General features: G+C 37.4%; 1 protein-coding gene across 3 annotated transcripts in view; it reads left to right on the top strand.

Annotated features, from left to right (window-relative positions):
- LOC136857917 (uncharacterized) overlaps positions 1 to 15,358 on the top strand; it is a 122,598-nt gene that overhangs the window by 10,531 nt on the left and 96,709 nt on the right. For all 3 annotated transcript variants that reach the window (XM_067136989.2, XM_067136988.2, XM_067136990.2), the window contains 3 exons: positions 1,885 to 2,013; positions 4,966 to 5,131; positions 10,233 to 10,450. In XM_067136989.2, coding sequence (XP_066993090.2) covers positions 1,904 to 2,013; positions 4,966 to 5,131; positions 10,233 to 10,450 — 494 coding nt within the window. In that variant the 5' untranslated portion in view covers positions 1,885 to 1,903. The remainder of the gene's footprint in view (positions 1 to 1,884; positions 2,014 to 4,965; positions 5,132 to 10,232; positions 10,451 to 15,358) is intronic.

Below are 15,358 nucleotides of genomic sequence, written 5' to 3'. Positions count from 1 at the left end.
TTGAAATTTACATCTGGTTGTATCTGAAAGCCGGTTAGATTGACTTCATCAACCGTTCATTTCCGAGTGAAGACTCCGTTTGGAAACTACACCCCCCCCTCCCCCTTTCCCTTAAAAAAAAAACATTTCTTAACCAACTGCACACATCGACAAGGAAAGACTTATAATGTCCTTTGCTACATTTGAATTTCTTTTAGATGTTTCATACAACATTTTAATATGACCATCATGACCTACTGCCATGTGAGCAGCATCAGTAACATCATATATAGAATTAACAAGTTCAGATATGTTTATTGGAAGTGGTTTAGACTAGAACAAACTAGTTTAACCTGTCCTATTCTTTCCTATCACTTGTTGGATCAAACAGTTTGTCCTAGTAAGAACTAGTTTATTCTGAAGTCAATCGAGATAAAACAGTTTGGCCTAGGAAGAACTCATTTAAAAAAAATCTATTAGGACAAGCTAGTTTGAAATAGGAAAAACTAGTCTATCCTATCGCATGTCGGATATAATAGTTTGGTCTACAAAGAACTAGTTTCTCTTAAAATCATGTGTGACCTGTAACATATAAAAGTTTTTGGCAGTTAGACTAGGCTACTATCTTAAAATATTCATCTTGAGATCTGCTATCCAGGAGTTGCTTCTGGAGTTGCTGCATATAGATCTTCCAGAGAACCAGGAAATGTATAAATTGGGCATTCCTGCATTTCAGTTCCACCGTCACAAGGGGAATCATACCCAACCCTACTGATATAGAGCTGAAGCAGTTCTACTGGTGTCACACCAGAGTCTATCGAGCAAGTGGGTGTGCGGTTTGGGTCATGTAGCTATCAGCTTGCATTCGGGAGATAGTGGGTTCAAACCCCACTGTCAGCAGCCCTGAAGATGGTTTTCCATGGTTTCCCATTTTCATACCAGGCAAACGCTGGGGCTGTACTCTTATTAAGGCCTCAATCGCTTTCATCCCACTCGTAGCCCGAAGCCAGCCAGTTTTACATTGGGATCAGAGATGTGAATGAGGCAATGGGAAGGGGATCAGGCATTCCTAAGACTGAAGTGAGAAGATGTGACATCCATATTTGTTTTCCCCACTGGTTTTCGAGATTTCAGCGAAGTTGTTGAGCTAGTTGAGCTAGTTTAACATCATACTAACACATTGAAGGTTTTCGGACAGCAAGGATAGAAAGGAGCTAGGATTGGGAAGTTAGCGGCCATGGCCTTAATTAAAGCACAGTCCCAGCATTTGCCTGGTATGAAAACGGCAAGCCATGGAAAACCATTTTCAGGATTGCCGATGGTGGGATTCAAACCCACTATCTCCCAGATGCAAGCAATTGCATGACCAACTCACTCAATCGACCTAATTGTACTGGGCTGTGTTATGTCCTGGTGCATAGGGCGATACTTGTTCTTCTTCATCATGATCCATAAGTGGACAAGAGCTTGCTGTCTCCTGATGTGAAGAGGTGGTGTGTGTGATGTTGCTAAGTACAGGTAGTGACTTGACTAGGGTGGAAACCAGCATGCCAGAGATGGTATGTATTAGCATGTGAATGAATCCTGGCCAACCAACCTATAAAGGTGATCACAGTAGATTTTAGTCAAATGTCTTGCCATTCTAAACTGTCTACATAAAGTTCTTGGTATTGCTGTCAGGTGTTCTGACAATAGTACTGTGGTGACTATCTGTTAGCACGACCAGAACACTGAAAGTTTACTGCTGCTGCTGCTACCCTCACAGAATGTCATAATAACCTTGTTTGTCAAGCATGTTTGTTAGGTTTATTCACTGATGTTTATTACTCTCAAAGGAATGTTTATAATTTTTATCATATTAAGGAAACTCAAAAGTTCTGAGGTTGATACACATGTTTATTGCAGATATTTGTGTTTGGCTTCCATGGGCTTGATTGACGATGAGTTGCAAGAAGTTAGAAAACTGTGTGAACGTGTTGTCGAAGGAAGCAGGCTCGTCTCATGTGTGCAGACTATGGTCCGAGTGGAAATAAGGTGGTGTATTTTATTGTAAATGTGAAGTGTACAAATATGCCTTGAATCTCATGCAAATCAAAATTGCTAGAATTTTAGAATGTAATGTATTTACTGAGAATGAACTACATCATTGTACCTCTTTGGTTCTTTCATTTTCTATTTTCTTATCATTCTGCACCCATTTCTTTCTGGATTTTCTAGGAGAAAGTGGGAGTACTTTTATATTTCCTCTCTGTAAATGATAACTTTTAAATTTGTTTTCAGTTTATGTCCATCATCTGATTTATTTTTCTCATTAACTTTGTGATTTGTTTCTAATTTATGATCATCTGTTTTCATTTTTCCAAATGTGTTACCATATTGCAAATGTATAACCAACTTTTTAAATGTCTGAAGATTGATATATATATTCTGTACCAGGAAATGCCTGTATTATTTGTGGATTTCTTATCACTGACCTTTTCCGGTAGAGCACGTTATTATAACAGGGCATGAACGGTAATAGCCTGGAGCAAAGTACAGAGAGAGAGGTTCTATCTAAAATGACTTGAGTCTTTCTTGAAAAACTGAATTCATTCAGGAAAAGTCAAAATATATCACCTTACAAGTGCGTTTGTATCTGGGGCGTCGTCGTCTTTGGTTATCCTCAAGGTGGCATCATCACCATGGCATTACATTCCCACATTGGCAGCTACACACCATGGCATCACAATCCCGCATTGGCAGCTCTCTACCATGGTACCACGACCCTGCGTCGGCAGCTCCACAGCAGGGCACCATGTTCCCACGGCGGCAGCCTTTAAAGTTCTGGAATGTCTTGCTGCGGGGTTACCACTCACTATTTGCTTTGGGCGAGTGTCTACTTTTATAAGTCCCCCGAATACACTAGATTTAGCACATGTATTATTATGGTCCTGATATTCCTGTCCCAAAACCACCCATACAGTTACCAGAGAGTGTGTCTCCGTCATCTTCAAGTGCGGAGGATGGTGGTGATGATACCTTTGTACCAGATGTTGAGGATAAAACTCCTTTATCTTTATGATCAGTGTGACTTAAATGATTTGGTGTGTGGCCTAGGCCTCATTAAAGAAAAGAGTGAACTTTTAGGATCAAGATTAAAAGAGAGAAATTTTTTACTTCCTGGGACAAATTCATATTGTTACAGAAATCGGGAGGAAGAATTCCGGCAGTTTTTGTTCACGAAGGTGTACTTGTATTTTGCTGTGATATCTCTGGCTGATTCGTCGTCTTGGAACTATTTACCAAGCAAAGGACTGGCATCTATTTATTGATACCAATAAAGGAAGTCTAAAAGGTGTTCTTCTGCACAATGGAAATAAACTTGCTTCAGTGCCATTCGCTCATTCAACATCTCTTCGTTAAAACAATCACATTTTATCTATGGTGTTGCAGAAACTGAACTACAGTGAACACAGATGGTTACTGTGCTGTGATTTAGAAGTGTGCGTTATCATATTAGGGCAGCAAGGAGGATATACAAAGTTCCCATGTTTCCTGTGTGAGTGGGACTCTCGGGACAGGGATCATCACTGATTAGTGTCTTAGTGGCCCAAGACAATTGTGAATCTCATCCCTTAATTGATCCTCAAAGTGTGTTATTATCCCCTTTACATATTAAATTGGGAATTATGAAGCAGTACGTGAAGAGTTTGGATAGAGGCAGTCCCAGCTTTCGGTACCTCTGTCAGAAATTTCCAGGACTGTCAGATCCCAAAATTAAGGAAGGTGTTTTTGACAGCCCTCAAATTCGGAAGCTTATGAAGGATCCGACATTCAGTACGATGATGAACAAAACACAGCTTCAGGCATGGGAATCATTCAAGGATGTTTGTAGCAAATTCCTGGGTAATGTTAAAGATGTCAACTACCAACAGATTGCGGAAACCATGCTGTACAACTTCCAGAAAATGGGTTGCTTCATGAGCTTAAAATTACGTTTCCTGCACAGTCATCTGGATTATTATCCTGCAAATTTAGGAGCATTCAGCTAGGAACATGATGAGCGGTTCCATCGGGATCTAAAAGAAATGGAAGGAAGGTATCAGGGGCGAAGGGACATCTCCATGGTGTTTAGACAGGGTAAATATCACAGGGGAAGAGTAACAATTATGAGTGACATGAAATGTAACAGCTATGTTGAATTGAATAGGAAGGCAGAGAAGAGACGTACTGCATATGGGAAATATGTACAGACCAATCCTTGGATAGATGATGAGAAGAAAATAATTCTGTTACTTATGTAAACATCGAGAAGCTTATCATTCTTTGATTACTGAATAGTGGATTAATGAAAGAATGTTTGTTCAAATTTAAGGAATTATCAGAAATCATAAAAAGAAAGCTTCTTTGAAACATATATTCTGATATTCTGGGAGTATAAGAAAGTGAACATAGTACTCTCCTTTATGAAAAGCAATTTCTAAGCAAGAAGTTATAAAATTTACACATATTTGTTTGTTAGTGTTAGCATCTAATGGTAAATTCTATTTATTGTACACAATGTCTGTATTAGTGATTGGATTAGACACGGCAGTGGCGGTGATGGTGATAATTGTTTTAAGAGGAAGTATAACTGAGCAACCATCCTCTATAGTAAATATGTTGGGATTATATTATGCCATTTCTTGCAGATTGCACTTGTATTTCAGCAATCCTTATCCAACCATCCAGAGGCTGATCACAAACTTCAGTTGCTTCTGTTTGCTTGTGAATAGGCTACTATAAGTAGGTCTTCATCCAGTCTAACCCTCTCTCGGATATCATCCTTGATTTATTATATCCATTTATTTCTCACATGTTTTTTCCTGACGAGTCTTATCCAAATACTTTGAACAAAGCCGTTCTCAAATAATACTATTGTGTAGTTTTTGTCTCTTCATATTGTGTATTATATAGCCTGATATGTATATTCTTTAACATTAATCCAGTTTTCTTGCTTTGTTTTAGACGTACAGCATTCAAGAATATTGTGACATGCATTCAGTTTCCTACTCATTACCCTGACGAGCCTTTGTTGCTTGAATTGAAGAGCAAAACATTGTCCGATAAATTACTGGATGGTTTAACTAATGTTTGTGAGCAAGAAGCTAAGAAAATATTAGGAAAACCCCAAGTAAGTTTTAGTGCCTTATTATTAGAATTGTAGTCTTTACTTATACATTCGGGAAACAGTTGGAGAGCAGCAACTTACCATGTAAGCACGTGTAGAGAGAGTACATACAAAAACAGAAAAAGAAACGCATGGATCTAAGATTTTTGACTGCAACCTATGATTTTACTAAGAGTAATATTACTTTTATGTACAGTTTATAGAATTGTAATAGAATGAAATTAATATTTATGTTATGTGCAGTTTTTAAATAAGTATGAAATTTTTATTTTGAGTAATTTTATTGTTACTGTATGTCTACCCCTTAAACTGTAACAGTGTTGATGGTGTATGGTGCTTCACCATAAGCATATCTGTCAATATTGCATAAGTATCATATATAACCTGAAGTACTACTAATCATGGATAGTACATTTTACTACACTGAAAGGTATTCAAAGATTTTATTGTACATTGCTTGTGCCACAATCAATAATTATTTAATTTTTAGATTGGTAAAATTTAGATATTAAAATTCCAGGTATGATCAGGTCTCAGATAAGCGAGTTTGTACTGTTTGTGTGCCAGTAGTGATGTAAAAATTGGAATTTACATTTAATCATTAACTGGGCTGATTGGCTCTGACAGTTGAGGTGCTGGCCTTCTGACCCTAATTTGGCAGGTTTGATCCTGGCTCAGTCCGATGGTATTTAAAGGTACTCAAATACGTCAGCCTTGTGTCTGTAGATTTACTGGCATGTAAAAGAACTCCTGCGGAACAACATTCTGGCACCTTGGCGTCTCCGAAAACTGTCAAAAATAGTTAGAGGGACATAAAACCAATAACAATATTATTTAATAATTACTAGTGTGAAGAAGATTTAAATTTAAGAATTTCATCATATATATCCGTATTGAACTGAGAATAAAATGGAAACAAATTACGGGACCACCTTTTCAATACAAAACAATGTTATAATTTTTTTTAAATTACAACATTTTAATTAGTAATTAGGACTAGTTTCAATGCCAATTTTTTGCGTCATCTTCAGCCGAAAATTGAGAACAGACACACACACACACACATAAATACCCATACAAGGCAATGCACTAGAACAATGTACCTCTATGTTTAAAATGATTGAAATGGACTAAGAGTTAAAATGAGTGAACATGAACTGGGAGTTTTGACAACACTGAGTTAAAAATGTTAACATTCATTCTTTAACAACATGTGACATTTTAAAATAGTTTTCTTATTGAAATCATTAAGAACTTAAGAGTTTGAATTTCTGTCACAAAATGTTCAATAGATGTTTTTTCACTTATGAGTATGAGATTCTTCAATCTTGAGTTAAAAGCATGACATTCATTCTTATCAAGAAGTTAGTAAAATAACCACCTAATTATTATCAAGAAGTTAGTAAAATAACCACCTAATCGATTAGGTGGTTATTTTACTAACTTCTTGATTATATTCATCGATACGGTCATGAAATGGACAACTTGTAATAATTCATTCTTATGACAAAACATAACACTTTAAAACTTGTTTTCTGCAAGTCTAATAGGAACTTGAGGTTCCGGGTTCGACTTTGCATTGCCAATTATTTAATATAAGAAAGAGGCTTATGTCACTTCTTTAGGAGTATGATGTGTATCATCTTTAGATGAAAGATCAGATGACTTCTGTTGGCTGAAATTACAGTAAAATGAGGTGTTCTTTTCGAAACTTGAGAGTTGTGCTGTAACTTGTGATTTGAAGTTTGTTAATGTTATGTATTTAAGGTGGATGCCATATTATGTGCCAAGGTCCTATAAGGAATTTGTAATTCAATACGGGACCTGAAGAAAGGAAGAAAAAAGGGGGAAATTTAGTAAATAAATAAAATGGGGTGTATTTTACATGGGAGTAACGAGATAGTGTGAGACTCATCTGTGGCGATGTGTGCTGTGGTGTGCGGAGGAGAAGAAACTTAATGTTATGATGCACCGGATCGCAGAAGCACTGTGTGCTGTGGTAGATGGAGGGGGAGGGGAGGACGGAGGGGCAATGGCAGAGGTGTGAGGGATGGAAAGAGGGGGAAGGTGGGAAATTTAGGGAGGGTAATGCGAAGAATCTGCATGGCATGAAAAAGTTCCTATCAGACTTGTCATAAGAATGAATGTCATACTTTTAACTCAAGATTGAAGAATCTCATACTCATAAGTAAAAAAATATCTATTGAACATTTTGTGATGGAAATTCAAACTCTTAAGTTCTTAATGACTTCAATAAGAAAACTATTTTAAAATGTCACATGTTGTTATTTTTAACACAGTGTTGTCAAATCTCCCAGTTCATGTTCACTCATTTTAACTCTTAGCCCATTTCAATCATTTTAAACATAGAGGTACTGGTACATTGTTCTGGTGCATTGCCTTGTATGGTTATATATATACATGTCTGTCTGTTCTCAATTTTCGGCTGAAGATGACACAGTAATTGGCGTTGAAACTAGTCCTAATTACTTATTAAAATGTTGTAATTTAAAAAATATATAACATTGTTTTGTATTGAAAAGGTGCACCCATAATTTGTTCCTATTTTGTGATTTACCATGAAAAAATCCTCAAAAACAGAAACATGACCATTTTTAAACATTACCTCGGCAGTGAATATTGATGGTATTATTTTATATTCCATTTGCCCACTGATAATGACCCTGTACTTCGATTATTTGCAGTATTATTGTTTTGGGTCACCGGTGACCTGTTGAATTTGAGTACCGTTGGGCTGTACTATGAACTCCACAGCAATGCAGCTGCAATTGTAGGGTGTATTGATGTTGAGGGATCATTCCAACATATTTATATTTATATACACGACAGTGTTTCGATGCCATAAGTATGTGATCCATAAATGACACCAAAAAGAAATGTTACTTTCTTGTTCATTAATCTGTGGGTTATGGGAATTTTATATATCGACTAGTATGTAAGCCTGTCTTCTTCTTCTTTCCTGGCCATATGTGTTCCCACAATGGACACTCCCAAGTATCACTCAGGGTCGGCTTTTCTGATCCTTGGAGAGTACTCCCTGTGATTAGATGTCTCCACTACTAGAATGCCGTTTCTATTCAAGGCCTTTCCGCTTGTATGCCACCATGTTGCTCTCGGACGCCTGCATCCTCTCCTTGGTTCCTTCATTGCAAGAGCTCTCTTAACGGGATGATATTCTTCTCGACATTGCATATGGCCGTACCAGCGCAATTGCCTCTCTTCCAATTTCTCACTGATAGGGGCCGTATTAAATGATCCTCGTATGTGCTCATTGCAGACTCGGTCCAAGAGGGTGACAACTGCTGACCAGCATGGCATCCGCATTTCCGTTACGTGCATTTGCTGAAAATGCTTCTTTTGCCTTGTCCAACACTTGGAGCCGTAAGTGAGGGCAGGGCTAACAACAGTCTTGTATATCTTGCCTTTGAGCTTTATAGGCATCTGCCTGTCACATCCAACATTGTTGCGATGCTTCATGTCATCATTAGTTGTTGTATCGGTGGTAATAACTGAGCCCAGGTACTTGAGAATTTATTCATCATTGCCAGGGGTTCACCTGCTAAGAACATTGTATTGGGTGGACCTTGAACTTCTGGCTTGGTAAAGTTTCAGAACATATACTCTGTCTTCTTACGGATTATTCTGAGTTCATTTGTCTCCAAAGCTTTTCTCCATAGTTCTAAGGCTGTCTCAACCTCTTCATGTGGTTTACCAAGTAGGACGATGTCGTCTGCATATAGAAGGTTCCATATATCATAGAAAGAAAAGAAAGATCCACCTGATCAATACTTATTTATTATATTTCTTAATAACAGAACCGGTTCGACTCCTCACAGAGTCATCTTCAGCTGTCTTATACATTTACATTAGATTACATATTCTTAAGTGTTGTGCCTTGCTAATTGAAAAATTTTTTGCATTTGACTGACATTAAGTAGTCATGTTTCAGAGTGGTTAGTCTAATGTTTATATGTTTAAGTTTGTTTGAAGACTTAGTACACATATTAAAATGATAACTATTTAAACAACACCGAGCTCGATAGCTGCAGTCGCTTAAGTGCGGCCAGTATCCAGTATTCGGGAGATAGTAGGTTCGAACCCCACTGTCGGCATCCCTGAAGATAGTTTTCTGTGGTTTCCCATTTTCACACCAGGCAAATGCTACTTGATCAAGCCCTCTAGGTTATTACCAAAATCTTCCCATGAATAATTGGACTGTGAAGTGATTTGTTTTGCTCTGTTTCATTCATTTACATACAATCCCTAACTGCTTCAGATCTTGTTTGAGCCAGTTTTGATTTTCTTTTTACATTTCATTATTCCACCAAGGTATTTACTTTTTCCTATTTTTACTCACAGTTGTTTATAGGCATTCCCTTAATGTTTCTTCTACAGTATCCCTATATATCATCCATTCTCCTTTTATATCCTGAAGGTTGACTGTCTGTATTCTCAAAATCAATTATTCTAATGTGTATACATCAAAGGGAACTAAGAAGGATGATGGCAACATGCGTAGAGGATTAGTTCAGTTAAAGACTAATTTGGAAATGGGGATCAACTGAAGAAGAGACAAGTAAAAATACGCAAAGACAAGGGCATACTTTCCTTATTTACTTTTCATTATTTTTACATATAACAATATTTTTTTCTAGATGTATTCACTTTTTAAGTAAGTGTTAGGTAGTTTACCTTCATTTATCACAGAACTTGTGTGCAGTCAAACAGCATATTTGTCATGGAATTGTGGAATACTTATGGAGATTATTGGAGTTCGTTTGATGTGTAGGAGATGGCTCTCCAAACAAAGAAAGGTCTTGGTAGTTAAAATATGTATTATTATCATGTTTGGTGCCTCAATATTTTACACAAAATATCATCCCAACATTTTCTGGAGTTAGGATGAAATTCCTTTTAAAGTCTTGTTGAGGATGACCACCATCAGTTGCTGGAACAAGTATTCAGACCATTTTTGAGATCATTACTCCACAAAAGTTGCCTTGGAATTTAAACATTTTTATAGCAAATATTTTTATTTTTGTTTAGTTTGATTGCATTTTTAAGTTTTTCTTTCTATTAATAGATATTACCTACCTTGAAATTTATACGGAACTTCATTGATGAAAACCCATTATCGTGCTGTTTTGATGAAATTGCTGCCATTAAGAAAGATCTTACCGACTGTGATGAATTGAAACTTAAACAGAAGAATTCATCTCTTGATCTAAAAGTTGTACAGGGTCATTATTCTTTACAAGCAAGAATATCTGTCCCAGACAACTATCCTGAAAGTGCAGTTTGGTATGTATAAAATTTTGTTTATGATTGTCTTGTGATGTTAAGTTGATACTTGTTGAATGACTGCATCGTACTGATTTATGTTAAAGAATGAGTTAAGTAGGCTTTTTTATTGACTTCTTTCATCGCTTAGAAGAGCAGATTTTTGGGATTTGGAAATCACATTGTTTTAGAGAAAGAGAGAGTGTGAGGATGTTTTCTTAGTTTTCCTTATAGAACTACTTAAATAATGATATATTATTTTATTAACTTTATTGGCCACATTAGACCACTTGAGTCATTCCACGTTCAATTTTTTTAGGTTGTACTGTTTGGTTCTTGTGATCTGCCCAGTACTTTTTCATTCATTCTGATTGCAATTTTCTCAATTTTTCTGAAGTTGCTATAGCCCTTCTATGTGTCATTTCTGTTGAAAATTTGAGAGTCTTAACAAGGGTGTTAATTTTATTTTTGGCCGGGCTTAGTGGCTCAAACGGTTGGGGCGCTGGCTTTCTGACCCCAAATTGGCAGGTTTGATCCTGGCTCAGTCCTGAGGTATTTGAAGGTACTCAAATACTTCAGCCTTGTGTCAGTAGATTTACTGGCATGTAAAAAAACTCCTGCAGGACTAAATTCTGGCACCTCGGTGTCTCCGAAAACCATAAAAGTAGTTAGTGGGAAGTGAAAACTATAACATTATTATCGGTAATTTTATTTTTGTTCTCTGTATCCGCTATCTCAAGTCCAACTGCTTTGAGATCTTACTGAGTTTCGTAGATCCTTTGTCCTCCTGTCTTCTTTCACAGATTTCTCTTCACTAGTTGTCGTAAAACCAGGGAACTATTTAAAGAACATAATTAAACCTGGACATTAGTGGAAAAGAATTGCAACTATTAACTATTACTGGGTTTAACAGCACAGCAGTTTTCTCCATTGATTAAATCTTCACTTATATTTTCACTGTGAGTCTTTAAAATGTTGTTTAGAATTAAATACACTAGTCGTCTTCCCTTCATGTACATTGTTTGATAAGTAAGTGGATAATGACTGCGGATCCTGCAGTGAACTGTGAGCTTGCATTCGAGAGGTAGTGGGTTTGAACCCCACTATCGGCATCCCTGAAGATGGTTTTCTGTGGTTTTTCATTTTTCACACCAGGCAAATGCTGGGCCTGTATCTTATTTAAGGCCACGGTTGCTTCTGTGTACTGCTGTGTAGCCATAAGATCTAATTGTGTCGATGCAACGTAAAACAACTTATTAAAAAAAGTGGGTTTAACTGCAAGTTGAAGATTCAGAAATGTTATGCCTACTGTTGCCACTATCTGTATATTTTACACCTTTGAATATAGGCAAAAAATACTTGCAAACAAGGGAAAGAAAATTGCACCACAGAGGCCATTCGTTTTGATTTTCAGGATATTCGTTTTTGGAAAATTTTATCCATTGAATATATCTTCACTAATATTTTCACTGTTAGAGTTTTAAACCTGGTTTAGTATTAAATACACTATACCCTATCTCAAATGACCTGGGACATGAAGTAAATGCCAAAAACACGTCGTAAATGCTGTGGTACTGTCTATCTTTTGGTAAGGTGTTAAAAATACTTTATATGTGTTAAGTAGTGTCATTTCCTAGTAAAAGTTATGTACATCATCTAAATCTGTTGATCTTCATTTTCACTTTTAAAAAGCTGTTTAATTTCAATTTATAATTGATACTTGTGCATTAAAATGCCTTTTGAGAGGGGCGATGTGTCAACAGCGGAACAGCCATTGCAGTATTCAGTAGCGACTCATTTAGCTAACGTACAACCCATGTGCTTTCTGTGTACTGCTGTGTTCTGGGTGTTATTGGTGCACTAGTGGTGCATATAATTACGAGTTTCTTTTGTGGTAATATTTAGTAATATATCATTATTAATTAAGTTGGTAGTCATTCTTTGTCTTGTTGTTTAGGATTTAGTTAACTGTTTTAATTTACATTTACATAACCTTTGTTAAAGTTCCATGTGGAGTGGAGATGGATGAGCCCGATCCTCCTCACGTAAAGCGTAAGAAGGGAAAAGCATTGAGAAGTGAAGAAAAACAGTGTGTTCTCAACATTTTTAAGAAGTTTAGTGACGCAAATCCTGGTAGTATTCTCGAAAATATAACGAGGTTAGTAGCTGCTACTACTGGCATTTCTAGGACTAGTATTTATCGTGCTAGAAAGGAACTTAAAATTGTAGGGACAGTTGCTTCACCGAATAAAAAAGTCGGAATAAAACAAAGTTAGTGGGCAAGTATGATTGTTTCACTAAGGATGCAATTCTGAAAAAAGTTCACGAGTTTTTCTTTAGAAGTGAATTACCAACAATCAACAAGATCTTAGCGTCTGTGAACGGTGATGAAACTTTGCCTTCGTTTTTGCGTGCAAAGCTTCATAGGCTTTTAAAAACTTTATATTTCAAGTTTATGCCGCGCAGTTGCCAACCACTGCTTATTGAAAAGGAGGAAGCAGTTTTGTGGCAAAGACGCTATTTGGATCAAAGAAGAAAGTTTCGGGAGGAAGGAAGACCAATTTATTACTTGGATGGCACATGGGTAAATTCAGGAAAGTATGGAGTGACAAAACTATCAAATCCAGTAAGGATGCATTCTTGAAGGAATTATCAAGCAGCTTAAAGAATCCTTCGGGGAAAGGTAAATGCTTGATAATTATGCATGTCGGCAATGAGAAAGGTTTCATGAAAGGAGGGTTACTATGTTTTGAATCTAACTCCACGAAAGACTGTCACGAAGAAATGAATGGAGATGTATTTGAAGAATGGTTTTTGAATGATCTTACTTGTCTTCAAGCCAATGCGGTAATTGTTATGGACAATGCGTCTTACCATTTGGTTAGAATTGAGAAACTGCCCAATCAGCCATGGAGAAAGAGAGATAATTAGTTTCTTCACAGGAAGGGAATCCCTTACGAACTGAACAGTGTCAAGTTGGAACTTCTTAATGTCGTCCCACAGCATATTAAGGACTAGTGTGGCACATATAGAGCAAATGATATCGCATGGAAGTGATTGAACTAGTGACACCTCAATGTTGGGAAATGTGTGTAAAACACATCATCGAGACGGAAGGAAAACAAATATGGGATATAGACCAGCTAGTAGGCGATGCCATTGAGTGGTTAGTGATAAATCCGAACGACTCCGACAGTGATGACGACAACAATGCTATGGAGGGGATTGAGTAACCTATCTTTCTTCCGCAGGCGACATTGGTGAGTATATTAACCTTCAGAATTGTATTGAATATCATCTTGTTTCATTCTGGTGATTGTATAAATGTTGTATTCTCTTTATAACATGTTAGTAGATAGACTAGGCCGCTCTGCGGCCAAGTACCGTTATCTCATTAATATTCATAAGGTCAAGGTCATTGACCTTGAGGTCATTGACCCCGGAAGTCCCGTTAAGGTCATTGACCATGACGTCATCGATGACGCTATTAGGTCAAAGACCTTTAATGACGTCATCAATGACGTCGTTGAGCCAACACCCTCTAGGTCATTGTGACTTAGAGGTTGTTGACACAACCCTTGGTCGGGGGAGAGGTGTTGGATGAGTCTAAGCCCTCCTTACCCCTCCCCTAAGACCAGTTTGGTCGACAGTCTGCTTAGAAGCAGACTGCAACGAACTGCCCGTGCGTGCTCCTTTTATAGACTACGGATGGTAGGGATACGGTGGGGAACGATGTGGAAGAGGGGATGACGATGTGGAGAGGGGAGAGCGCGCTAGTGAAATAAAATAACTCGAGGGGAGTGTGCAAACTATTTATTCTGAGGACAATCAGAAAGACGTTGCCTTGAGCTAGTTTAGCTAACTTCTGGCACATGTTCTCTTAATTTAAATAGATAGGATATATGATAATTAAGTTCTAAACTATTTAATTCAGTCCTCTCACATTTTACAAAAACGTCCATATCATCAGTCTTGTTTTCCCTGATAATAAATCGTAACAAGGAGAGAAAATTTAAAGTAGTATCAAATACATTACAGTCGGATTTATAATTCATAAAATATAATTTTTTCTTCTTCATATAATACATGTTCTTGTTTCTTCTACATAATTCTACTAATATACCGACAGCAACTATGTCAATTTTATTTTCAGTTACGACATTAACAAGCAAGCCTCCGTTTTGACAGTAATACGTCAGCGAAGCGGCCATTAGGACGTCTAAAGAGCAAATAGCCAGACTGAACGTGTGTGCTTCCTTTTACGGGTAGAGGCGTGGGAACGATGCCGAGAGGAGAATCGGGTGAGCAGAGAGCAGCACTGAGCTGAGAGTTACAACACATCTGATTTATTAATCCAAGAATTAAACGTGTTATTGAACCCTAGCCATTTCACATACAGTTTATTTCCACGTTTACGCAGAACCTTTTCCACTAGGTAACTATTGGGATACTGTGTTTTTTGAAGTTCTTCAGCATAGAAACCTCCTTTGATGGGCTGTCCTGCAAGATCGCGGAGTACGTATGTAGCTGGATTTGTAAGTTGCACTTTATCAATCTGGAAGATTTCGGTACTCCAGTTTGGAGTGTAACCCTTATCAAAAAGCGATTTATGTTTGCTAATGCGTACAAAATCATCTGTTTTGAATCGATGACGTTTCGGGTCTGCTATTTTTACTCTACTGTACACAGTCTTGAGCAGGCGGTTGTCACGAACATCGCGAGGTTTCATCTCAGTTGTTCGATGAACGGTGTTATTGTACCGGTCGACAATGTTTTGAAGAATATCTAACCAGCGATAGGAACCACGTGCAGTAAATTCACGCCACATGATGGTCTTAAGCGTTCTGTTGAACCTCTCTACAACACTCGCTTTAAGGTTGCTGTACGTAGAATAATGGTGGATGTTAAGCGAATTCAGGTAAGTAGAAA

The sequence above is a fragment of the Anabrus simplex genome, chromosome 1, assembly GCF_040414725.1.
Source record: "Anabrus simplex isolate iqAnaSimp1 chromosome 1, ASM4041472v1, whole genome shotgun sequence".
In the NCBI taxonomy this organism is placed as follows: Eukaryota; Metazoa; Arthropoda; class Insecta; order Orthoptera; family Tettigoniidae; genus Anabrus; species Anabrus simplex.
The sequence above is the reverse complement of the archived record's forward strand: the minus strand, read 5'-3'. Positions and strand labels throughout refer to the sequence as shown.